The sequence below is a fragment of the Triplophysa rosa genome, linkage group LG22 (genome assembly GCF_024868665.1).
Source record: "Triplophysa rosa linkage group LG22, Trosa_1v2, whole genome shotgun sequence".
NCBI classification, from domain to species: Eukaryota; Metazoa; Chordata; class Actinopteri; order Cypriniformes; family Nemacheilidae; genus Triplophysa; species Triplophysa rosa.
In genome coordinates this window covers 13,562,177-13,583,711 of record NC_079911.1, presented here as the reverse complement: position 1 = coordinate 13,583,711, position 21,535 = coordinate 13,562,177, and the positions used below count along the sequence as shown (strand labels likewise).

General features: G+C 40.2%; 1 protein-coding gene across 27 annotated transcripts in view; it reads right to left on the bottom strand.

Annotated features, from left to right (window-relative positions):
* The window catches only part of dlg2 (discs, large homolog 2 (Drosophila)), a 193,767-nt gene that overhangs the window by 17,829 nt on the left and 154,403 nt on the right, over positions 1-21,535 (bottom strand). For 19 of the 27 annotated variants that reach the window (XM_057320912.1, XM_057320911.1, XM_057320920.1 and 16 more), the window contains 3 exons: positions 20,764-20,866; positions 19,320-19,364; positions 4,296-4,410 (listed from right to left, as the gene is read on the bottom strand). In XM_057320912.1, the coding sequence (XP_057176895.1) occupies positions 4,296-4,410; positions 19,320-19,364; positions 20,764-20,866 (263 nt within the window). The remainder of the gene's footprint in view (positions 1-4,295; positions 4,411-19,319; positions 19,365-20,763; positions 20,867-21,535) is intronic. The other 8 variants (XM_057320913.1, XM_057320938.1, XM_057320923.1 and 5 more) reach the window with 1 other exon arrangement.

Below are 21,535 nucleotides of genomic sequence, written 5' to 3'. Positions count from 1 at the left end.
CTCTGAATGAGTCATGGGTGTGTTTTGGGCAAAGCGTGCAGTAAACCAATCAGAGTCTCATCTCCCATTCCCTTTAAGAGCAAGTTGGGTTCGCGCCATGGCGGATTCGCTATTTACACAGCAGAATTTGCAAGAGCAAAGACAGGACGCTTCTCCAAAGAGGAAACGCATCTGCTCCTGCGTGAGGTTAAAGTGCGCGAGCAGACCATCTACAGGACAAGCCGGATTTTTTATCTTTATGTACACAATAATAATCTTTTACATTTTAATCCATTTATCTTTAATATTTGGCTTGTTTGTGTGCTGCTGCGCGTTCCTCTGTGTGTAATAAGCAGAATGTACGTGCGCTGTGCACCCGTCTATAAGCACATATTACTAAAGCGCTCTATAAATAACAAAAAAAAATACTGCGCCGTTGACTTTAGACCAGGTTTGAGTCAGTCAATGGCACAGTCTATTTCAGTTGCCTCAAAATAGCAACGCGCCAACAATGCGCCTGAACACACCTCGTTTTCAGACCAGCACGCCCATGGGCGCACAAATGGGCGCAAATGCATTTGCTATTCAACGTGGCGCAGGACGTGTGTCATGATTCTGCCTCATCATGTCATGTTTTTCTTGATCTAGTGGCAGGATCATGACAGAGCCTCATGTTTTGTGTGGAGAGAGACATGTTATTGTTGGTTCTGACATAACATGCGCTCTCTCTGGTCTCGTCTTTGTCCCCGCCCACTCGTTTCCACATTATTGATTGTTAATTATTTCATGCCCTACACCTGTTCCCCTCTTGATTTGATTCCTTATTTAATGCCCCTGTGTTTTCTGTCTTGTGCTGGTTCATTTTGATTCGTGTGGTTGAGTTCCTGTGTCTAGTTCAGTTCAGTTTAGTTTAGTCTAGTCTAGTTATTTGTAGTTAATGTCAAATTTTGTCTCTAGTCTAGTTTAGTGTAGTTAGTCCGTGTTCCTGTTATCCGTCATGTTTTTACCTTTGTTCTTTGTATTTTACCCCCACGTGGGTTTTTGTTTTGTCTTTTTTATTAAATAAGTCTTATGTAAACCCCTTACCCGCCGTCTGCGCCTGGGTCCTCTGTCCCCTCACACCCCGATCTTAACAACGTGAAAATGAAAATGCGTCGAGCTGAAACTAGCAAAAAAAACCCACTTGCGTCGCACCTGGCGCTGCATTGCGCCGAGTGTATGATAGAGCCCTATGTCTTCATTTACTCACCCTCAAGTTGTTCCAAATCTGTATAAATTTCTTTGTTCTGATGAACACGGAGAAACATATTTGGAAGAATGCTTGTAACCAAACAGTTCTTAGCCACCGTTGACTACCAGAGTAGGAAAAATTGCTTTATAAATGTCTTTGTTCTGTTGTACACAGAAGAAGATATTTTGAAGAATGTAGAAAAGCAAACAGTTCTGGGGCACTTTTGACTACCATTGTAATTTTTTCCTACTATGGTAGTCAATGGTGGCCAAGAACTGGCAAATGATTGTTATTTTTTGCCATAAATCATTATTATTACTCATTCTTTATGTTTGTCACTGGGTTTTGCAAATATCTAACCAATAAAAAGTATTAAAAAGTGCTTATCAACTTCAACAACACAGTATTAAATCTTTTAAAAAGTGCAGTGTTTTTTCAATTTCCTGAAAAACACTGAATTTGTACATCCGAGGTTTTAGAAGGGCAGCAGTGAGAATCTCGAATGAAATAATGAGAAAATAAAACAAACCAGCAGTGCATTTTCATCTGTAAACGTCAGCAGGATTGTAGAATGACCCTCACATTAAAAAGTAAATGTACACCAGCACAGCTGAAGGACAAAATCTGGCTTCAGATTGATTTTGTGGGTCTTGCAGTAGAGAATCATGTCTGAATCTGTGAGCTTGTGTGTGCGTGTGTGTGTGTGTGTGTGTGTGTGTGTGTGTGTGTGTGTGTGTGCGTGTGTGTGTGTGTGTGTGTGGAAGAACATCATGTATGTGTGGAATACACAGTGCTCGGCAGATTAGGAAACACCCATGTGTAGTGAACGTCACAGACAGCATTTTCCACTACAGCAAATGTAAGATAATTTGTTAAAAGTGAGCGCTCGGGCCTCCACAAAATGAGTGCAGCATTTGGCAAGCAGATAAAAGCTGAAGCCATCAGCATGTAACGGGGGACGGCATTACATGCCCAAAACGCAAACTAGCAGAAAGCGTCCATAGTGTGGGAAATGGTGCAGATAATGTAACACATCCGCTGGTTGTGGAAGTATGTGCTGTTTAAAAGCCCCTGAGAGTAAGGTTGAGTGGAATCGTCCTGTGTGCATCAGTGATCTCACCTCTCACTCGAGTTTGTGTTAAACCTGACACCTGACTTTCCTGTCTTCATCATAACCAACTGCTCAATAACATGCAAAGAAAATGAAATTAGACATTGCAATTTATATTCTGAAATGGACATTCGCACCAGACAAATTACACATACTGAACTTTTTATGCATAATGAGCGAGACGAACCCGACTGCACATAGGGCGTTGTTATGGTAACATGGTAATGCTATTGCACTGAGAGAATTTCATATAAATAAGATCAATTAAGCGATGCACGCATACACATGCATCCGTACACTTCCACCTTAGAGAAATTGTGATGCTGATTCATTGTGACAGAAACACAGAAAGATGCTGATTGAGGAAATCACTCAATAACTGACTCATTCGATACTATCGGTGTGAATGGAGTTGTGCGTGCATCGCTTATAAATGAATGTGCGCTTTTGATTTACAGAAACAGAATCAGACCTCTGAATTCATCTCAGCAGAACTCTAATGCATCTCATTGCTCAATGGAGGCAAACAGGACAAACATGACTCCCTATAAGGTCTGATTTCCTGTTGCTCGGCTCTTTCCCCTAAACCTGTCCAACATCCAGCTCTACGTCTCCGATGACTGTCAATGGTACAATTATCCAGCACCCACAGAGGGGGCATGTGGCATTACAGCGCATCTGAGGAGGAGATACTGAGTATACTGTATATCAGGATGAGAGGAGGTGTGTGTGAGCGCAACTGCTGACAGGAGAGCTATTTATCACAATGGATAACCACAGGTGCGCCAGCTCTGTCGATACTTTCCAGATAACGCTCAATAAGGGTGCCAAATCTATAGATATACATTTATAGTTAGATCTCCAAAATCTACAGCTGCCTGTTGCTACCAGCCTACGAAGAGCTAATCTTTATGCAGTTTAGGTGAGTTGTGAAACAGAAATAGGAGATTTATAACAAGTCATGTTCTTTTTACTTGTTTTTTTTCCCCATAACTTCTGTATTGTGGGGAAGGTCACATGTTAAGTAGCTTTGGGACTCATTTGAGGTCGGCTTCTGAGTCATAGGCTAGACTTTGAACATTTCAGTATCAACTTTTTTTTTTCAAAAGAAATGAACGAACTCTTATAAACATAAAAAAGAATAGTTGACATGTTTAGCCTTTTTTTCTTAGACTAGAATAGAAAAGTAAGTAAAAGTAGAGACGGGAAAGGAGATGAAAAGATTTGAACTTACATCTATATGAGCTATGTATAAACCACTATGCCATGTCCCAAACTGTATTTTGTGTAATGTTCTGCTTTTAAAGCATCCATTAACATTACCAAAACAGCTCTAAATCTTAAAATAAAGATTAAAGACATTTTAAGAGATTAACCCAAGCATTGGTCATATAAATTTGGATAAATGGATTTACATCCAATGAATTCCCTAATAAAAAAGTCCCGTCCTAATTATATTTTCTTCTATAAACCATTACACTTTATATTGACTTTATAGCAGAGAATAAAGGTTTTCAAGACTTATTATATACAGCATCTAATTTGTAGATCATTGTTCCACTGAGATTAACTATCAATAACTCTTTTTATTGAGGTCATGTAAACAGAATGGCTGCAGGTGCACTGAATGTATGATCTCTCACTCCTGGCTGATCTAGAATCAGAGTGTGTGTGTTTGTGTACAAAAGGGAGGGAGGTAGAGTGGACGCTGATGAATTCTGACTGTTCTGCAGTCAGGTCCCTTGTTGGTTCACACGCAAACCCCTGAAGTGTTTAATAAACACTTCGCCCCAGGCTAAAAACACATCTCGTAGTCTTGAGACACCAGAGTCATGTTCACATAAATCCAACATCAGTGCCACACAACAAAACAATTTATCCCATATTTTCATATGAATTGTTGAATTGTTGGCATTTCAGAGTCGCATCTGTGTCAGAAGCACAGCGAATGCATTAGTATACGAGAAATTTTACCTGACGTAGAGAGAGCGCTTCTGATTGGTTCTTAGGGATCCAGACCCGGAGCTCATGCTGTGGTTCATCATCTGCTCTCGTAAGTCATGAATTTTGGCCTCAAAACGTCCGTATTCTGTAAAGAGAAACATAAACAAGCAAACGTAAACACGACGGAAGAAATTTTTATATGACCACACATCAGAAACTGCAAAGGCTGCCCTAAAAACGATTAAAACAGAAAAACATGCAAGGACGAACTGTTTTAAACCAAAGAATTCATAAGAAGGTCCCTGTGGGAAACGCTTAAGCGTTTCCATTAAGCATGTGGTATTGTAGTGGCTTAGTGCATGAGATGACAGGTCAGATCGATACACGCAGCTGAATGGCTACTGTAACTGTGCTGACTTCTAGCGCAAGGTTACACAAGGAAGGAGAACAAAATAGAGGAGAGCTAGAGTCCTCTTGCATGTTTTTATTAAATATCGTAACTAATTTGATGAAGTTTTTGGCGGTTAATAAGACTCTCGTGCGAACTCTTAGCTCAGTTGAACATTATTTCATTATGATTGAATTCATTCCACATATTTTCTACAACATTAGAACAGAATGTCTGCAGAATACATCTGAGCCTGGTTTTAAAAAACGTACTATCCATTGTCCCCAGACCCATCAAATTTCATGCTATTCTCACAAAAATCTTCATCAAGATGCTGAAAAAACTGTTAAAACTAGGGTAAGCTGTTTGACTCGTCTTCACTGATTTAAACTAGTCTTCCAGTCTGGCCATCTAAGACCAGTCTGACCAGCTAAAAAGTGGTCAAAACCATTAAAAAAATCTAGCCTGCTAAACCATCTTAACCAGATTTAACCAGGCAGTGTATCAAAATGTATCGTATTTGGGTAGCATGTGTCCGATGGTGTGACATAGCAAAAATTTAGAAAAAAAACTAGCAATGAAGATAAATCTCTCTTATGCTATTTTATATTATAAATATAATACAGTAATATTAAATAATATATTAACAATAGTAATTATTAGGGATGCACCAATTCCATTTTTTAAAGACCGAGTACGAGTACCAATTTTGGTTTCTGGTACTCGCCGATACCGATACCTATATTTTTTGGGTGAAGTGGCAATTTTCCAAGCACAACACAGTGAGACTAATAAAAATAGAATAGCTTCATAATTACAAACAACTCCACCACAAACACATTATGAAAAAATAAATCATTTTATGTGCTTGTCACAAACTTTCAAAGCACAAATCTCAGTCAGTTCTGTCAGTTATGTCTTTGGTATCAGTGTATTTTTACGAGTACATTAATTAACTCAGTATCGGCCTGATACCGGTACTGGTATCCGTGCATCCCTACTAATTATTCATATTCAATGTTATTCATATAACATTACCATAGTATACGGTTTATTTGTCAACTACCCATTTGTTGATTTTTAATGACCAGACAATAACCCTTTTATGATTCCATATATTGATTTTCAGCGTGGATCAAAGTTATTAAATAAAGTTCTACAGGTAATTTTTACGATATCGAAGAATCTGCTGAGTTTTACTTGCATCAGACTGTATGTTGGTGCTACTAGCATAGTAAACCAAGGTACAAATTCTGAGACGGTTTAAACAAAATACTCATTTTAATAATATATAAACCTGTAAAAGGTCATTATTAATGGGATTATGCACTTTTTGCTGATATGGATCCTCACCAATGCCCTCCAGCAGACTGTTGCCATGGTTACCCCCTCAGGCAAAGCGACTTCTGCGAATGTCTGTTTAGTGCCATGTGAAAATATGTGATCTGACAACTTGCAACCTTTTGCGTTTACTGATAAAAAAACGCTATTATCATATAACATTCGTATAGCTCGTAAAGTTATTTGTCCAATGAAAATCTATTAGTACTCTCTTAAAAGTAAATATGCTAAACCATGCCATAGAAGAACCGAATGGTTCTGAAAACTTTCTGTTTCACAAATGGTTCTTTGTGTTGAAAAAAGTGTTTTTTTCAGACTATAAAAGGTAAGACGAAATGTTTGTTTATAAGAACCATTGACAAAAATATTTTCTTGAAGAACCAAAAAATGATTTTTTTCTGTTACATTTCTGTGGAGAACCTTTCGTAGCACCTTTTTTTTAAGAGTGTAGGGGGTCAAAGAGGGTGCCCCCTTAAGAAAGAAAGTCAGACCCCCATAACCCTGTAAATCACACCCCGTGTTAAAACTACAACAATGGACATTTTTGAGAAATCACTGCTTTTATAAACCTCAGATTCACAAAAATCTCAAATGTGATAGAAAACAACATTTCACAGTAAATGAACAGAACATTTCAAATTAGTGTTGACCTTAAGAGTCCACTGAAACACTCATAAGCCTTGAATCATAGATTTGCTCTCCGCACTAAGCATACACGCTCTCTCAGTGGGTTATCCAGTGCACGGCATTGCAGTTTAAGGTTGTTGCACACCTTAGCCCTGTTTCAGCACACATCCGCTCTGCTGCTGAGACCAGCACACAGACACAATGCACGCTCAACCTGAGCATTCAATCTAAGCTCTCAGCAAAGTCTAAAGCCCATACCAACCAGACAGGCATGACAGCAGGGTGTCTTCTCAACCTGTGCATGAAATTGCTGTTAATATACACTTTTTTCTCACATTATTTGGCTCAAAATGAGCACATTTTTGAAATGCAAATTTAATAATCAAACACATGATTGAGCCGGTTTTGATGCTTGGGCATGAGGATCTTTAAAGGTTTAGTGGAACAGAAAGGCTGATTTGAGAGCCAACCTGTCCTTGCATGAAACTCAAAGGACAAATGACAAGTACATTTCGTCAGTGTACTGTCGGCAATGGAGAAGGACAATTACAGAGACGATCCCATCAGCAAGATGCTTAAAACAATGCTTAAAGAAACGTGATCGCAAAAATATCTGCATTGCCTCCAATGAAGATTTACAGGTGGAATCACCCCAACTTCAGGCATCTCTGATGGCCTCAATGTTAAAGACTAAATTACACAATAAAACACAACCTATTTTCTAACAAACAAGCGCTTCCTCTGCAGAGAAAGATGGAAAAGAGTAAAGAGGAGGGAGAGAAACAGATAAAAGAGTGTTGGAGTGGTGCAGAGCTCAGACACAGACAACCCAAAACAATCCTGAAGTGAGGGAAGCGCTCAGCCCGAACAAATCCACTCAGATGAAAAGACACAGCCAAACTCTGGCTAGAGGATATTTTTTAGGACGACCGGGAATATCACTTGAAATATTTGGTTTGCTTTCCTACATGAAGATTAAAGGCGTCTAAATGGCCACAGAAGATTATTCACAAGTTCTCAAGAGGAGCTTGAGGCGACAAAATTGCATCGCTTGCAGTTTGAGCGCAATTTGCATTTTAAAAGTACAAACGTACACGCAATCCAAACCGAATCTAATCCCAAAACACCACGTTACTAACACACACACACACATACATGTGTACACGCACACTTTAACAGAAAGTGAGCAGCAACCCAACAGAGAAACATAAAAGATGAAAGGCTTGAGGACGGACTAAAAGATGAATGAAAGAGAGAATAGAAAAAAGTCTCACTCTTGAAGATGCTCGCAGACTGCAGCAGCGTGAGAGATTGACCGCTCCCCACACACAAGCAATGAATGCTACTCTACCACTTCCTCTCCTTCCTCTCTCTTTCATGCGCTCTCCTCCAAACCCGCTCCCATTGGCTGAAACTCTCGAGTGGGCGGGGCTGAGAGTCTTAGAGATTCTACTCCCCCTTAAGTCATCCAGATCAAAAGCCATGCTGGATTTTCTCTCTTGGCGTCGGCTTTGTGTCTTCAATCTGCAGCGTATTAGCTCGCTTAAAGGTAGACAAGCCAAAAATCCGGCAAATATTTTAGCTTTCACTGTCCTTCAGATCTGGCTGATTTCACGGCATATGATGAGAATTGTGCATATAAACAGCAGGATATAGGAGCGTAATACTGGCGACGTGAGATGTGATTGATTTATAATTAACTTGGAAATGTAAATAATAGGAGGCTGAAGATACACAAGTATAGTTACACAAGTGTGATGAAAGGATTTGGAGGATATCTCATATTTTCTTTCATATAAACACAGCTGAGATCAGTGTTGTAGGCAAACAATAAAGAGCAGCAAAATGTATAACACAGGCCAGATAATTGGTCTTCAAAGACTTTGATGAGAAATCTTTGAGGTCACATTGAAATGTGTGACTTGATTCCAGAATGTGGCATTTTGGAGAATCTAAGCACATTTTGTGACAATGGGGAGACAGAATTGAGATTGTAAGGTCTTTTAACTCTGTAGAAAATTTTGAGAAACTGGAGATAAAAGTTTCCATTTGTCTGTCATCTTAGCTCATCACGGTCAATAGGGAAACAATGGAGAAATGTAGAAAATCTCTTGTGATTATTCTTTTATATAATACAGTCTGATCCAGTCCAAATCTATGAGCTCCAAAAGTTTGAATTGTAATTCCCAACAATTGCAGCCGTAATGTTTCATAATAATAATAATAATAATAATAATAGTGTGCTGCATGCAGATGAAATTATTGTAAATAGTCAATTTAGTGTTGAAGGGACAGTTCACCCAAAAATGAAGGGTGAGGGTATATCCAGGTGTTCATGTCAGTCTGCAGTGAAGGGGTTATATCCGTTAATAAAGGACAGCTATTTTCTCATTAGCTGCTGTGCGGCGACACCTACATGACAAATACAGCCACATCCTTCACGAGGGAAAAGTGCAACACCGCGCCAGCAGGCAAATTCACCACATGTAGGCAACAGAAGAGGCAGTGTGACATTTCCAGGGGAATGGAGACAAGAAATTAAGCCGACATCATTTGTAACATGACAGTGCGCATGTGTGTCACAGCTAACCTTATCTAGAGTCTGCAGCAGAGAGATAGGAGGACAATAGTGAGTAATGGCTGAGATGATTTAGCTTATAATAGTGTGTGTTTGTGTATCAACGGCAGCCTTGGAGTGATATGATGGTCTGACATGTGTGAGCAGCAGTCCGGCCATAATGGTCAAATATGTTTTCTTATTTAGTCTGTTGTTTAGCCCCCCGGAGCAAAACCCAAACGTGGTCCTCAGTGAGTGACACGCTGCCCAATCGTAACGCAGCACAGTTTGGCCACAGAAACCGCTTGTCACAGGACATCTGGGACTGCAGCCAAGAATTGGCTAAATGTTAGCAAACAATCCAGACCATTAGACAAATACATACTCAAAAACAACCCATGGGGTGTTCTAAAAAAACATTTCAGCCTTTAACCGATTTGGCGGATGCTTTTATTTGAACTGACTTACAGTACATTTAAGACACGCATCTAATCGATTTGTGCATCCGCTGGGAATCATACCCATGACCTTGACGTGACATGGACTGGTAGACCAGTACAAAAGAGAACATTTTGTATTTTTAATCTGCAAAACTCACTGCTATGATGCTAGGGACTTTTGGGGTGGTTGCCAAGGCATTGATATAATGCTTAGGGTGTTTGGGGATGGTTGCCAAGGGGGTTGCTATGTGATTGCTATGGTGTCTCCAGTGGTTGCTGTGCGGTTGCTAGGGTGCTCTGAGTGGTTGCTCAAAAAAGCCAGCAAAACTTTATATTTGCATATAATCCTACCTATGACAGCAATAGGCCCTTTTCACAATGACGTCACTTCACTTCCGCCTTTTCGCAAAGCAGTGTATCATAACATCCGTCTTGCAACAAACAACAAGAAGAAGAACTTCCGTTTTGCTGTCACGCTGGAATTTAACAACAGTGAGATAAAAAAAACTGACAGAACACGTATTCAAGTACTTATCCTAGCACCTTCGCCAACACAAAAAGAAAACAAAACACTTACCTTCACAATCAAACAGGTACTGTTCAACGAAGAATTTCTATCCTTTCTCTAGATTTGAGCTTGTCGTTAGCGAAAATTTGTCTGCAAGACGTTGTACATCATCTAGCCGTATTTGTGGCAGATGTGCAAGCCACTTGGTAAACTCCATTCTGAGGCGCTAGCGGAAGTAACTTCTTCTTCTTGAGTTTTACTGGCGGTTGTCAAACCATCTTATAGGTGCATTACCGCCACCTTATGAACTGGAGTGCTAGCGGAAGTAATGATACACTGCTTCGCGGCAGAACGGAAGATGCGTGACGTCATGTGAAAAGGGCGTATTATAATGCTTTACCTACAGTATCACTTATTACAAATGCGGCCCTAAAGGCCCCAAAAATGAAAATTCGGTCATCATTTACTCACCTTCCTGTCATTTCAAAACTGCATGACTTTCTTTCTTCTGCAGAACACAAAAGAAGATATTTTAAACAATGTTTTAGAACAACAGCGGGACCCATTGACTTCTATTGCATGAACACAAAACCAATACAGGTCAATGGGTATCACTGTTGTTCGGTTACCAACATTCTTCAAAATATCTTCTTTTTGTGTTCTGCAGAAAAAGAAAGTCATAAAGGTTTGAAATGACAAGATGGTAAGTAAATGATGACAAGATTTTCATTTTTCAAATTTTTGGTGAACTATCACTTTAAATCACATACAATAAATGACGAATATTTCCCACGGGAAGAGAGATAATGTTTATAAGAAGGTTAAACTAATTAAACAACTTCAGTTTTTCACAGACAATTACAAAACAGCCTGAACACGATTATAAATCAGCTGCTAAATCCCTCACTCTGAATGATGCCCTTTAAATTAGAGGCACCACAGAGCTATCGTATGAATGTTGCCCAATCTGTCAAAACTGTATTGTGGTACCTCTCCACAAAGATGCATTATCTGTGGAACCTCTATGGAAATCATTAAAAAGAATGAGAAGAGAGACCTGAGATTAGTCATTTTGATGGGACCAGAATATAATAAAGATAAAATATTAGTCATTCAGACCTCTGGGCATCGAACATAATGATAAATGACAGTTCACTCACATAATAATATTATGATTTCTGAACGGTTTATCAGGCATTTTCACTTCACTTTATACGGATTGATGATTTTATGAGTACAATAACTTAGTTTGTTCCTGTTTGTAGGCATGTGTAGCCTATGTATTAATTAAGCTATACTTTGGATAGCAAAAAATAACTAAATCATTTTTTGCATATTTTCCAGCAAAATATCTATCAACGTCAAAACAAGAAACAATATCTGTATTTACTTCACGTACACTTTACTTACTTAAAGCAAATAAAAATGTAAAACATGTCAAATAAATTAAATTAAAACATATTCTATATCTTACAGGGTTTTTCTTGGTAAAGTGAAATGATCTTGTTTTCATATTTGTACTAAAAAAGACAACAATACCAATTTAATACTATTTTTTCATAGTTAAAATAAAAAATAGTCATTTATGACCTTTATCCTGTATGCATTCCATGAAACCGTGTGTCCCCCAAGTGTTCTAGAACTGTCATTGGGTCCTTTGCTGTCTATTGTGTTTAGTGTATGCATGCTGGTGATGTCATAATGCCCTCTATCCAGTTTCTCATCACATATGCACACACAATAAAATATGAAAATGTCAGAGCTGTAAACCTTTTCAAGGTCTATTGTTCTCTATTTCAAAATGCCAGCTAAAAAAAACGCTTTCTGTTTTGAGAGCGTGTCCAGCCCTTTCAGTCAGCCATTCATGTTTCTGTCGTGTCGTGACTCGTGGCTATTAAAAGCCATACAAAATACTGCATTTCGGTCTTTCTCTAAGGGGAGAGATGATGGCCTGTCAATCACAATGTGTGTATCTGTATGTGTGTTTCTGTGTGTAACCCATTACATCATTCTCTGGCCCGTAATTACCTGCGTTCAGGAAGTGTGTGCTGTACCTGAGGCCACGCTGATAAAATCAGGTGTAATCATGTTTCACAGAAACAAGCCAATGCTCTCTAGACCCCATTTAAAATATCTATCTATTCACTTCTATGCCATATCTACCTGTTTTGTATAACAGTTGTGGAGTATTGCATAAGCAACGCAAAGGTTGTAGGTTCGATTTCCAGGGAACACACATACTGAAAAAACGTCTGCCAAATGTAAATGTAATAAGCGTATAGAAGACATACACAGCTTATATCAATCCAAACAAATTTGCATTGGACAGAGCCAAAGCATCAAAGGGACAGTTCACTGCATAACAAACTCAATGTGAGCAAAAAAATCTCAAAAACTTTCACAGACATGAGAAACCTTGACTAATATGTTCTTATCAAAAAAGAACCACTCATTTCTTTCTGCTAACAAGACATTTTGGACTAAGGGTATTCACATTAATTCATGAATATATACTCAGTGTTGGGTGTAACTAGTTACTAAGTAATTAGTTACTGTAATTGTCATGAAATAGCAGGGGAAGAAGAACCCAGATGCAGGCAGGAAATGACGGTGATAAACAAACAAGACTTTATTTATAATAAAAACAGAAACTAAACACCCACGAGGGGGTAAACAAAAAGGTAATGAAATAATACAACGAACAACAGGACCAAGACTAACTAAACAATAAACTAGACAATACTTTGACAGAAACTAAACTAAACACTTACTAAGACAGGTGAAACAGGAACACAGCAAACAGAGAGAACACGGACCGTAAGGCTAACATCCAACACTGGTAAGCACGACGAACGTACACGATACACAGTACACGCAATACACGAGCACAGGACAAAGGAACATGAGGGTATAAATAGGAAAGACAAATGAGGGATAACGAGCGAGGGCAGGTGTGGAACATAAGACACGAGAGGAAAGCCATACAAGAAACGAGAGGGGCGGGGCCAATGACAAGACACTGGAGAGAACGCATATTATTGTCAAAAGGACAATAATATGTTTCTCTCCACACATAACCAAAGACTTTGTCATGGCTCTGCTACAGGACCAAGAAAAACATGACTAAATGAAGCAGAGCCATGACAGAAGCCCCCCCTTTAATGAGCACCTCCAGGTGCTCACCAAGGGGTAGACGGACGAGACAAGACCGACTGGGTGACAGACAAAAACAGACAAAACATGGAAAACAAAATCAGAGGTAGACACGATAAAATAAGAACAGGACTAGGGTGAGCCAACAAAAACAACAAACATGGGAGGGGGGGGTGGGGCCAAACAAGGGCCCATAGGGGGCAGTCCAAAAGGGTTGGGGAGAATAGTCCCAGTCCCCGGCTGCGCTTGAGGGCGCGGAGTCCTGGGGGACTTAGGGGGAGTCCTGGGGGGGCAGTCTTTGGCCCTGGGAGTGTCCCAGGGACCGGCTGGAAGGCCGGCTGGACAGGGCTTGACGCCGGCTGGAAGGCCGGCTGGACAGGGCTTGACGCCAGCTGGAAGGCCGGCTGGACAGGGCTTGACGCCGGCTGCAAGGCCGGCAGGGACAGGGCTTGACGCCGGCTGGGAAGCCGGCTGGATCACCGGCTGGGACGCCGGCATCACTGGACTGGACTCCGGCTGGATCACCGGACTGGATGCCGGCTGCACCGGACTGGATCCCGGCTGCACCGGACTGGATCCCGACTGCACCGGACTGGATCCCGACTGGGCGGCACTCACTGGCGGCTGGGCAGGGTTCAGTATCCCCCTCCTCACCTTCTTTTTCTTGGCCCGGCCCACAGGACGTGTGGTCGGCTGGAAAGAAGCGATGGGGAGCCCGGTTAGCTCCGTACCGGAGGAGTCGGACGGGGAGTCCCATGACTCCCTTCGTCTGCGCCGGCCACGGATGCTGATGGGCGGAGGAGGAGCAGCCGGGGGAGAGATGGATGGAGCGGTCGTGCTGATAACCCCGATCTGTATAGCGCGACCCTCCGGGATCACGGGCAGTGGGGAAGAAAGACTGGGCTGGACTGAGACCCTGGGCTCCGGCCGATTCATGGCGTACCTGATCATGTCCGTGAAGCCCAGCGGTCTCAGCATCCTAATTTCTGCCCGTGACAGCGGTTCGTTCAGACCGCCGTTGAACATTGCCATCTGCTCCATCTCATCATGGACCATCTCCCCTGCGGTCTCGAAGAATCGGTTGGCAAACTCCAAGACGTCGGAGTAGCCCTGTCGCAGACCGCAGAGGAGATGAGCCTGCCTGGATCGCCTTGCCTCCATTATGCCTGCTGGGTTCAATTGTGGCTCGTGTATTCTGTCATGAAATAGCAGGGGAAGAAGAACCCAGATGCAGGCAGGAAATGACGGTGATAAACAAACAAGACTTTATTTATAATAAAAACAGAAACTAAACACCCACGAGGGGGTAAACAAAAAGGTAATGAAATAATACAACGAACAACAGGACCAAGACTAACTAAACAATAAACTAGACAATACTTTGACAGAAACTAAACTAAACACTTACTAAGACAGGTGAAACAGGATCACAGCAAACAGAGAGAACACGGACCGTAAGGCTAACATCCAACACTGGTAAGCACGACGAACGTACACGATACACAGTACACGCAATACACGAGCACAGGACAAAGGAACATGAGGGTATAAATAGGAAAGACAAACGAGGGATAACGAGCGAGGGCAGGTGTGGAACATAAGACACGAGAGGAAAGCCATACAAGAAACGAGAGGGGCGGGGCCAATGACAAGACACTGGAGAGAACGCATATTATTGTCAAAAGGACAATAATATGTTTCTCTCCACACATAACCAAAGACTTTGTCATGGCTCTGCTACAGGACCACGAAAAACATGACTAAATGAAGCAGAGCCATGACAGTAATTTAATTACTTTTCCCTTGAAAAAGTAAAGTAAGGGATTACTCTTATTTTTTTCTGTAATTTAATTACTGTTACTTTTGATGTAATTAAACTAAATACTTTGTGTAATATATGTGTGTGCAATAGTGGAATTGACATCAAAATTCAAAGTCTAACTTTAAAATCTGTGCTTTAATGTATAATTCTCACATTTGTAATACTTTGGTCAGTTAATAAGAGTACTTTATGTAGTTTAATATTATTTATTTGAATGAATTAAAAGAGCCCTTTCATGTCTATCCTTGAATCACTTAACTAATCAAGGTTGATTTAGGATATAGAAAGTAATTAGTAATTAAGTAAGTAACTAAATACTTTTTGGAGAGAGTAATTTGTACAGTAATCTAATTACACTATTAAATATGTAATTAGTAACTAGTAATTAATTACTTTTTGAGAGTAACTTACCCAACACTGTATATACTTCATTTTTTGATTTGACAGAATAAAGGGTCTCAATCTCAGCTTGGCTATGATTTTGCTCTATTATCAATCGGATGTAAGTATTCTGAGACTGGAGCTACACTGCAATGATAACGTCCCTCAGAAAGCCAATCTCAGCAGTCCCTCTACATCCCTGTAGAAAGTGCAAGCTTGCATTTACCGCAACACCTTAATGAGTTCTAGCTCCTCTCAATCAATCCCGAGACCATCAGGGAAATCGTTCTGAGCCGCAGAGAGAAGAACAGGCGAGCTGGAACTATGACCATATGACTAAATACTCATAACGCTGACTATCGAGAACTCATTGTGAAAGCACTACTGTTTTGTCTATACTAAACACCTTTGCATAGCGAAAGCACAGCTATATTGCAAAGTGAGGAAATAGCCCTTACAATTAAATATTAATGCCAAGAGAATCGATTCCTGAGGATTCACAAAAGCGTTGGTCTGCAAGTTCAACATTATCATACACTTCAGCCAACATGCAAAAACGCACCACCTCACAAAAAGTTGAGTTTTGATATAGAAAGGAAACAAAGAGAATGTCTGGAGGAAGTGACATAGCACTGCTCTAAAAACTTCTGGTGACTCATCTTCAGTTAGGACATTTGCTTCAGGTCTTTATTGTTCATTGTATTAATTCCTCCTTGCCAGAATGAGATTGTCACCCTTATACTCTGCTTCCACTCTGTATCTAACTGATGTTTGTAGGATTCTCATTCACTATAAATCCCAGATGGGTTTCAAATGCTAGACTGGGATTGGCTAGGCTGGGACCATACACCATTACACTGATAGAACACAGAGCTTTGCATGAATAATGTATAGCATTAGCATGACAGTATTAGTATGGTTATTGCTGGCCTCTGCTGTTTCAAAGAAATACATGATCCAAATACCGACGAGAAATAATGGAGGGTTATGAAAATATATCCGCCCGTATTCTGTTATTAATGTTTGTCAAATACATTAAGATACGCCATCATGTTACTGCTGTTTAAAAATAGATGAACAAACAGAATCCAAATACAAGTCTATAAATCACTGGAATAGTAGATATAATTTACTCAGACAATTTACTCAGTGAGTTGAGTTTTTAAAACTCTTGCTGTTTAATTCTTGCTTAAAGTGATAGTTCATCCAAAAATGAAAATTCTGTCATCATTTACTCACCCTCCTGTCATTTAAAACCTGTATGCCTTTCTTCTCTAGAACACAAAAGAAGATATTTTGAAGAATGTTGGTAACCAAACCACGGCAGTACCCACTGACTTACATTGGTTTTATGTCTATACAATAGAAGTTAATGGGTGCAGCCTTTGTTTGGTTACCATCTTTCTTCAAAATATCTTCTTTTGTGTTCTGGAGAAGAAAGGCATACACGTTTGAAATGACAAGAGGGTGAGTAAATGACAGAATTTTTTTCATCCAAAAATGAAAAATCTGTCATCAGGTTGTTTCAAACCTGTATACATTTCTTTGTTCCAATGAACACAGAGAAAGGTATTTGGAAGAATGTTAGCAATTTTCAGTTCTGGGACATCATCCACTACCATAGTAGGAAAAAATATTGTATTTTTTGTTCTGTTGAACACATAATGAGATATTTTGAAAAATGTAAGAAAACAAAGATTCTTTGCCTACTATTTAATTCTTCCTATACAATGGTAGTCAATGATGTCCCAGAACTGAAAATTACTAACATTCTTCCAAATATCTTTGTTTGTGTTCATAGGAACAAAGTAATTTATACAGGTATGAAATTACATGAGCGTGAGTAAATGATGACAGAATTTTTGAATGAACCATCCCTTTAAGGAGCAAAGAAGTCTTGAGTGTAAGAGAATAAGATTTTTTTTTTTTTTTCGAGTGCAAAGCTTCAACCCGACTGCTGAAATTGTGGTTCCTTGCATAGATAATAGATGTATTTTAGACTTTTTATCTGATTAGCCAATGTCTATCACATATTATTTTGCTGAGGTAGGCTGTGTATGGATTTTTTGAAACTTGAACAACTTGAAATGAATAAGTGAATAAAAGAGTTCAGTAAGGAACTCCTGTTATACGCAAATATACTCTAAAGCACAGTGTCAGAAAAAATGGCCATGTACACTAGCTGTACCCTTTAAATAGGTCCTAATATGTACCTATTAGGTACAGATATGTAATTTTGTACCAATGTGTACATTTGAGTTACTAATATGCACTTTTTAGGTAAAGCCCCAGTGACAGCTTGGTTAAATAAAAAATAAAAAAAGTGCAGCATTAGAAATGCTCTTTATATCTATATTTTTATATCTACAAAAATATTATAAAGCTCACAGTTCAGAAAACTGGCCATAACTTGTGCGTTTGTGTGAGTAGGTTTACATGCAATATTACTTCGAGGGTGACATGTGTTTCGGGAGGGGTGTTGGTTTCAGCAGGGGGCAACAGAACGTGTTTCAGACAGGGTAAAGGCAGAGGAGGAAGAGGAGGAGAGGGGCAGAGACACTGAGCAGTGCAGAAAGGCATGGCTGCAGACGTTAACCCTGTTGGCTTCTACTAAATTATAAGGAAATAAATGTGGGTTGCATGGCTTTTAGTCCATGTGTGTTAGCATTGATGCCATTTATTTGCAAGCGCACTCCAGTCGACAAATTCACCTTTTAAAATATACAAACATTTAAAATGCATTTCTTTTCTAGGAAAACTACATACGATCCTAATGTATTGAATTTTCTGAATGAGACTCTCCCTCGTAGCAAGTCGTGGTTCAGGGCTGTGACATAAACTAAAGATTACTGCCCATTAAATAAAGGCAAGCCATTCAAAGCATCAAGTGTATTTGTATTTTTGTACAAGTGTATAAAATAATAATCCTCAATGTGTAACTGTGTAAATGTTGCTCAACTAAATATTAAAGATAATTGTCCTGAATTGGTCCTTATTTGTAAGTCCCTCTGTTAAATGAATAAATCTAAATCTGTTGCCTGTCTGTATGTACGTGCTAAACAGCAGCCATCTGTGTTGGACGTGTGGGTTAGAGCCATACACACAGGAGCCGAGGATTTGATCAAGTGAGGCAGCAGGCAGGGGTAACAAAAAAGGTGCACACAGGACTATCAGGAGAGCAAAATCTCTCTCTGTCCCGTCCCCTGAATAAGAGGCCCATGGTCAGAGCCGCCACTGGGGCAAGAATGAGGCCACAGCCAGACTGCAGAGAGTTAGACTAAACTTGAGCTCAAGAGCCGCCACAGACTTCATAAACATTCCTAAATCTTCTTAAGAATAAAATAGAGAGTAAAAAATATGCAACTCTAGTAGTTTATAGTGTCTATAGAGCAAGGATTCTCAACCTTATTTGGTCCAAAAGCCATTTTTTAGTTTAAAAAAGTAAGAATAACAAGAGATTTTTTACTGACAATTTAGAAATGTATTAATATAGACCAAACAACTGAATTGTGCTTAACACAAACAGCCACTTCTTTATATTAAGTTTGTCTTTGTTTTACTGGAACTTTTACATTTTTGAGATGCGTCTTACATTTCATGATTAAATTTGATCTTTTAAATGTTATTATTTTTACCTCCTGCTATAAAAATTGTAATAAAATACAGCTCATAGACATCTCCTAACCCCATATGCATCTCTGCCGACCCTACTTTACGTAAGGGTCACAACCCAAAGGTTGAGAACCTCTGCTATTGAGCTTTGGTTGTGGTCTAGCGCTGTGCAGTCTGTCTGGGTGGTACTAGTTTTGACCCAGGCGCTGATCACATGGCACAAACCTGCAGTTGGAGGCGGGGCCCGGCGTGGGGAGCACAGGGCAAGTTCTGACGGGTGAGAAAAGAGAGGAGATATCAGTACACACCTGACCACACTGCCATATCTGTCTCTCTCATCTTATCAATGACTGTATACACACGAGCACACACCTGCAGCTTATGATACACACACCTCACAAACTGTCTTCTATATCAGGGGTCTTCAACGTTTTTTGGGGCAAGGACCCCTTAGATGAGAGATGCATGGAGCAGGGACCCCCTTATGTATACTAAATGTGTAAACGGAGCTATTACACGGCTGTTACACGAAAATTAACACAAGTTTTTTTCTGCAGAGCATCATATCAGACTAAGGAGAGCAACATGATGCAACGAGTCCGCGTTATTTTCGGGGCAACTTGTTTGACGTGCACCACCAGTACTACACGGTGCGCGTTTCATTTATTTTAAACACGTACGATAGTTCTGTCAGAGTTTACAATGCAGAAGCGGTGTGGTGTCATTTGGCTGTCAAATTAGCGCTTTACAGGTTTAACAAATTTGAACAGAAGTTCAGAAACATATGAGAATGCACTTTATTTGCATGCAACTCCTTTCATACTTTTATCGGAAGGGAGACTGATTCTGCACTGATTCTATCCCTACCGGTTTTTATGATGCAGATGTAACGTTTCTTCCATTGCTCGCCTCCACTGCCTGAATGGATGTTTTTGTCCGCACGCAGGTTAAAATTGCAATGCGCGGGAGCTTCAATGAGTCCGCGCGGCCACGCATGTGCATTAAAGAGCTTAAAGAGAACATGTTTGTAATATTTCTGTACCCATGCTTTACATTTTTAACAAAAAGTTGCCTGTGAGTATACAGTAATTAGCGGACCCCTTGCAGTTCCACCGTGGACCCCCGGTTGAAGACCCCTGATCTATATCATAGGAGTTATACAAAATATTTGCATTTTGTATTTTGCATAGCCACCATTCAAAGGTGAAGTGTGAGAAACTTCCAAGAAGGACCAGCACGTTTAGTAGCACATTAGACTGTATAGGAAGTATTTTAACACTGAAAAATAACACACTTCACCTTTGAATTAGAGGCCAGTGAGCACATGTATTAGAAGATGTGGATATTCCTAGTGGATTTAGAACTACAGTGACGCATACGACCCCATCCGCACGAGTTAGTGTCACTGGATTCCACAGCAGCCAAACCTCCTAAATGACACTTAGCAAACATGGCACCTCAACACTCAAAGGGCACAGGCGCTATTCTGTAACAGTCAGGAGAAATAAAGAGTGCACCGGCCTGGGCTCGTCCCAAAAACGTCTGGGTGAATTGTGTTTCTGTCATGCCTGCAGCTAAAGGTGACCTCTGCACTCTAAACGGATCTGTGAGTAAGAGTCATGTGACCGTCGGCGACGGTATTCGATGGAGTAAGCTTATGGACACTCACCCTCCGGCCGGTATTGGGCAATGATGGTTACCGTCTGCCCCGCCCCCTTCAGCGCGGCTGCGGCCTGTTCATGAGTGGCACCTCGCAGATCAATTCCATTAACCTGTAATCAATCACAGAAATCTCCATTACATCAACAGAATACCACACGATAGCATTTTTTTATTCCTTTTATCTTAAATTAGGTAAAGTTTAAGTAAGTTAAGTTTAAGTTTAAGTTAAGTAAGTTTACTATAAATGTTTGCCTTTTTATTTACCACAAACAGTATTCACGTGATCGAACAAGACAGAGGAAAAATGAAGAGTGAGCCTTAAATGCAGGGCCGTCTGGGGGCATGAAACTGCTGGGTACTGCTGGCACACAACACTGTAGCAGGTGGTGAAACCACAGTGCTGTTATAAGAGCTCCTAATAGGAAACCATAGAGTACCATAGAGCGCTGCAGGGATAGCTGCCCACTGCTCTGGGTGTACGTGTGTTCACCACTTGCTGTGCATGTGTTCACTACTCTCTGGATGGGTTAAATGCAGAGGTCACATTTCAGGTATGGGTCACCATATCTCACTAATAGGTCACTTTCACTTCACTTTCACTTCACTTTCACTAATACGGCTGGCAGTGGGATGGGCTGGCATAGGTGAGCAAAAAGTACCGGATGTGGCGATGTGGGGTGTTCTGTGGCTAAAATGAGCTCTAATTAAAGGAATGGTTCACCCAATTAAGACATTTTCGTCATTATTTACTTCACTTCATTTTTCTGAAACCTTATTTT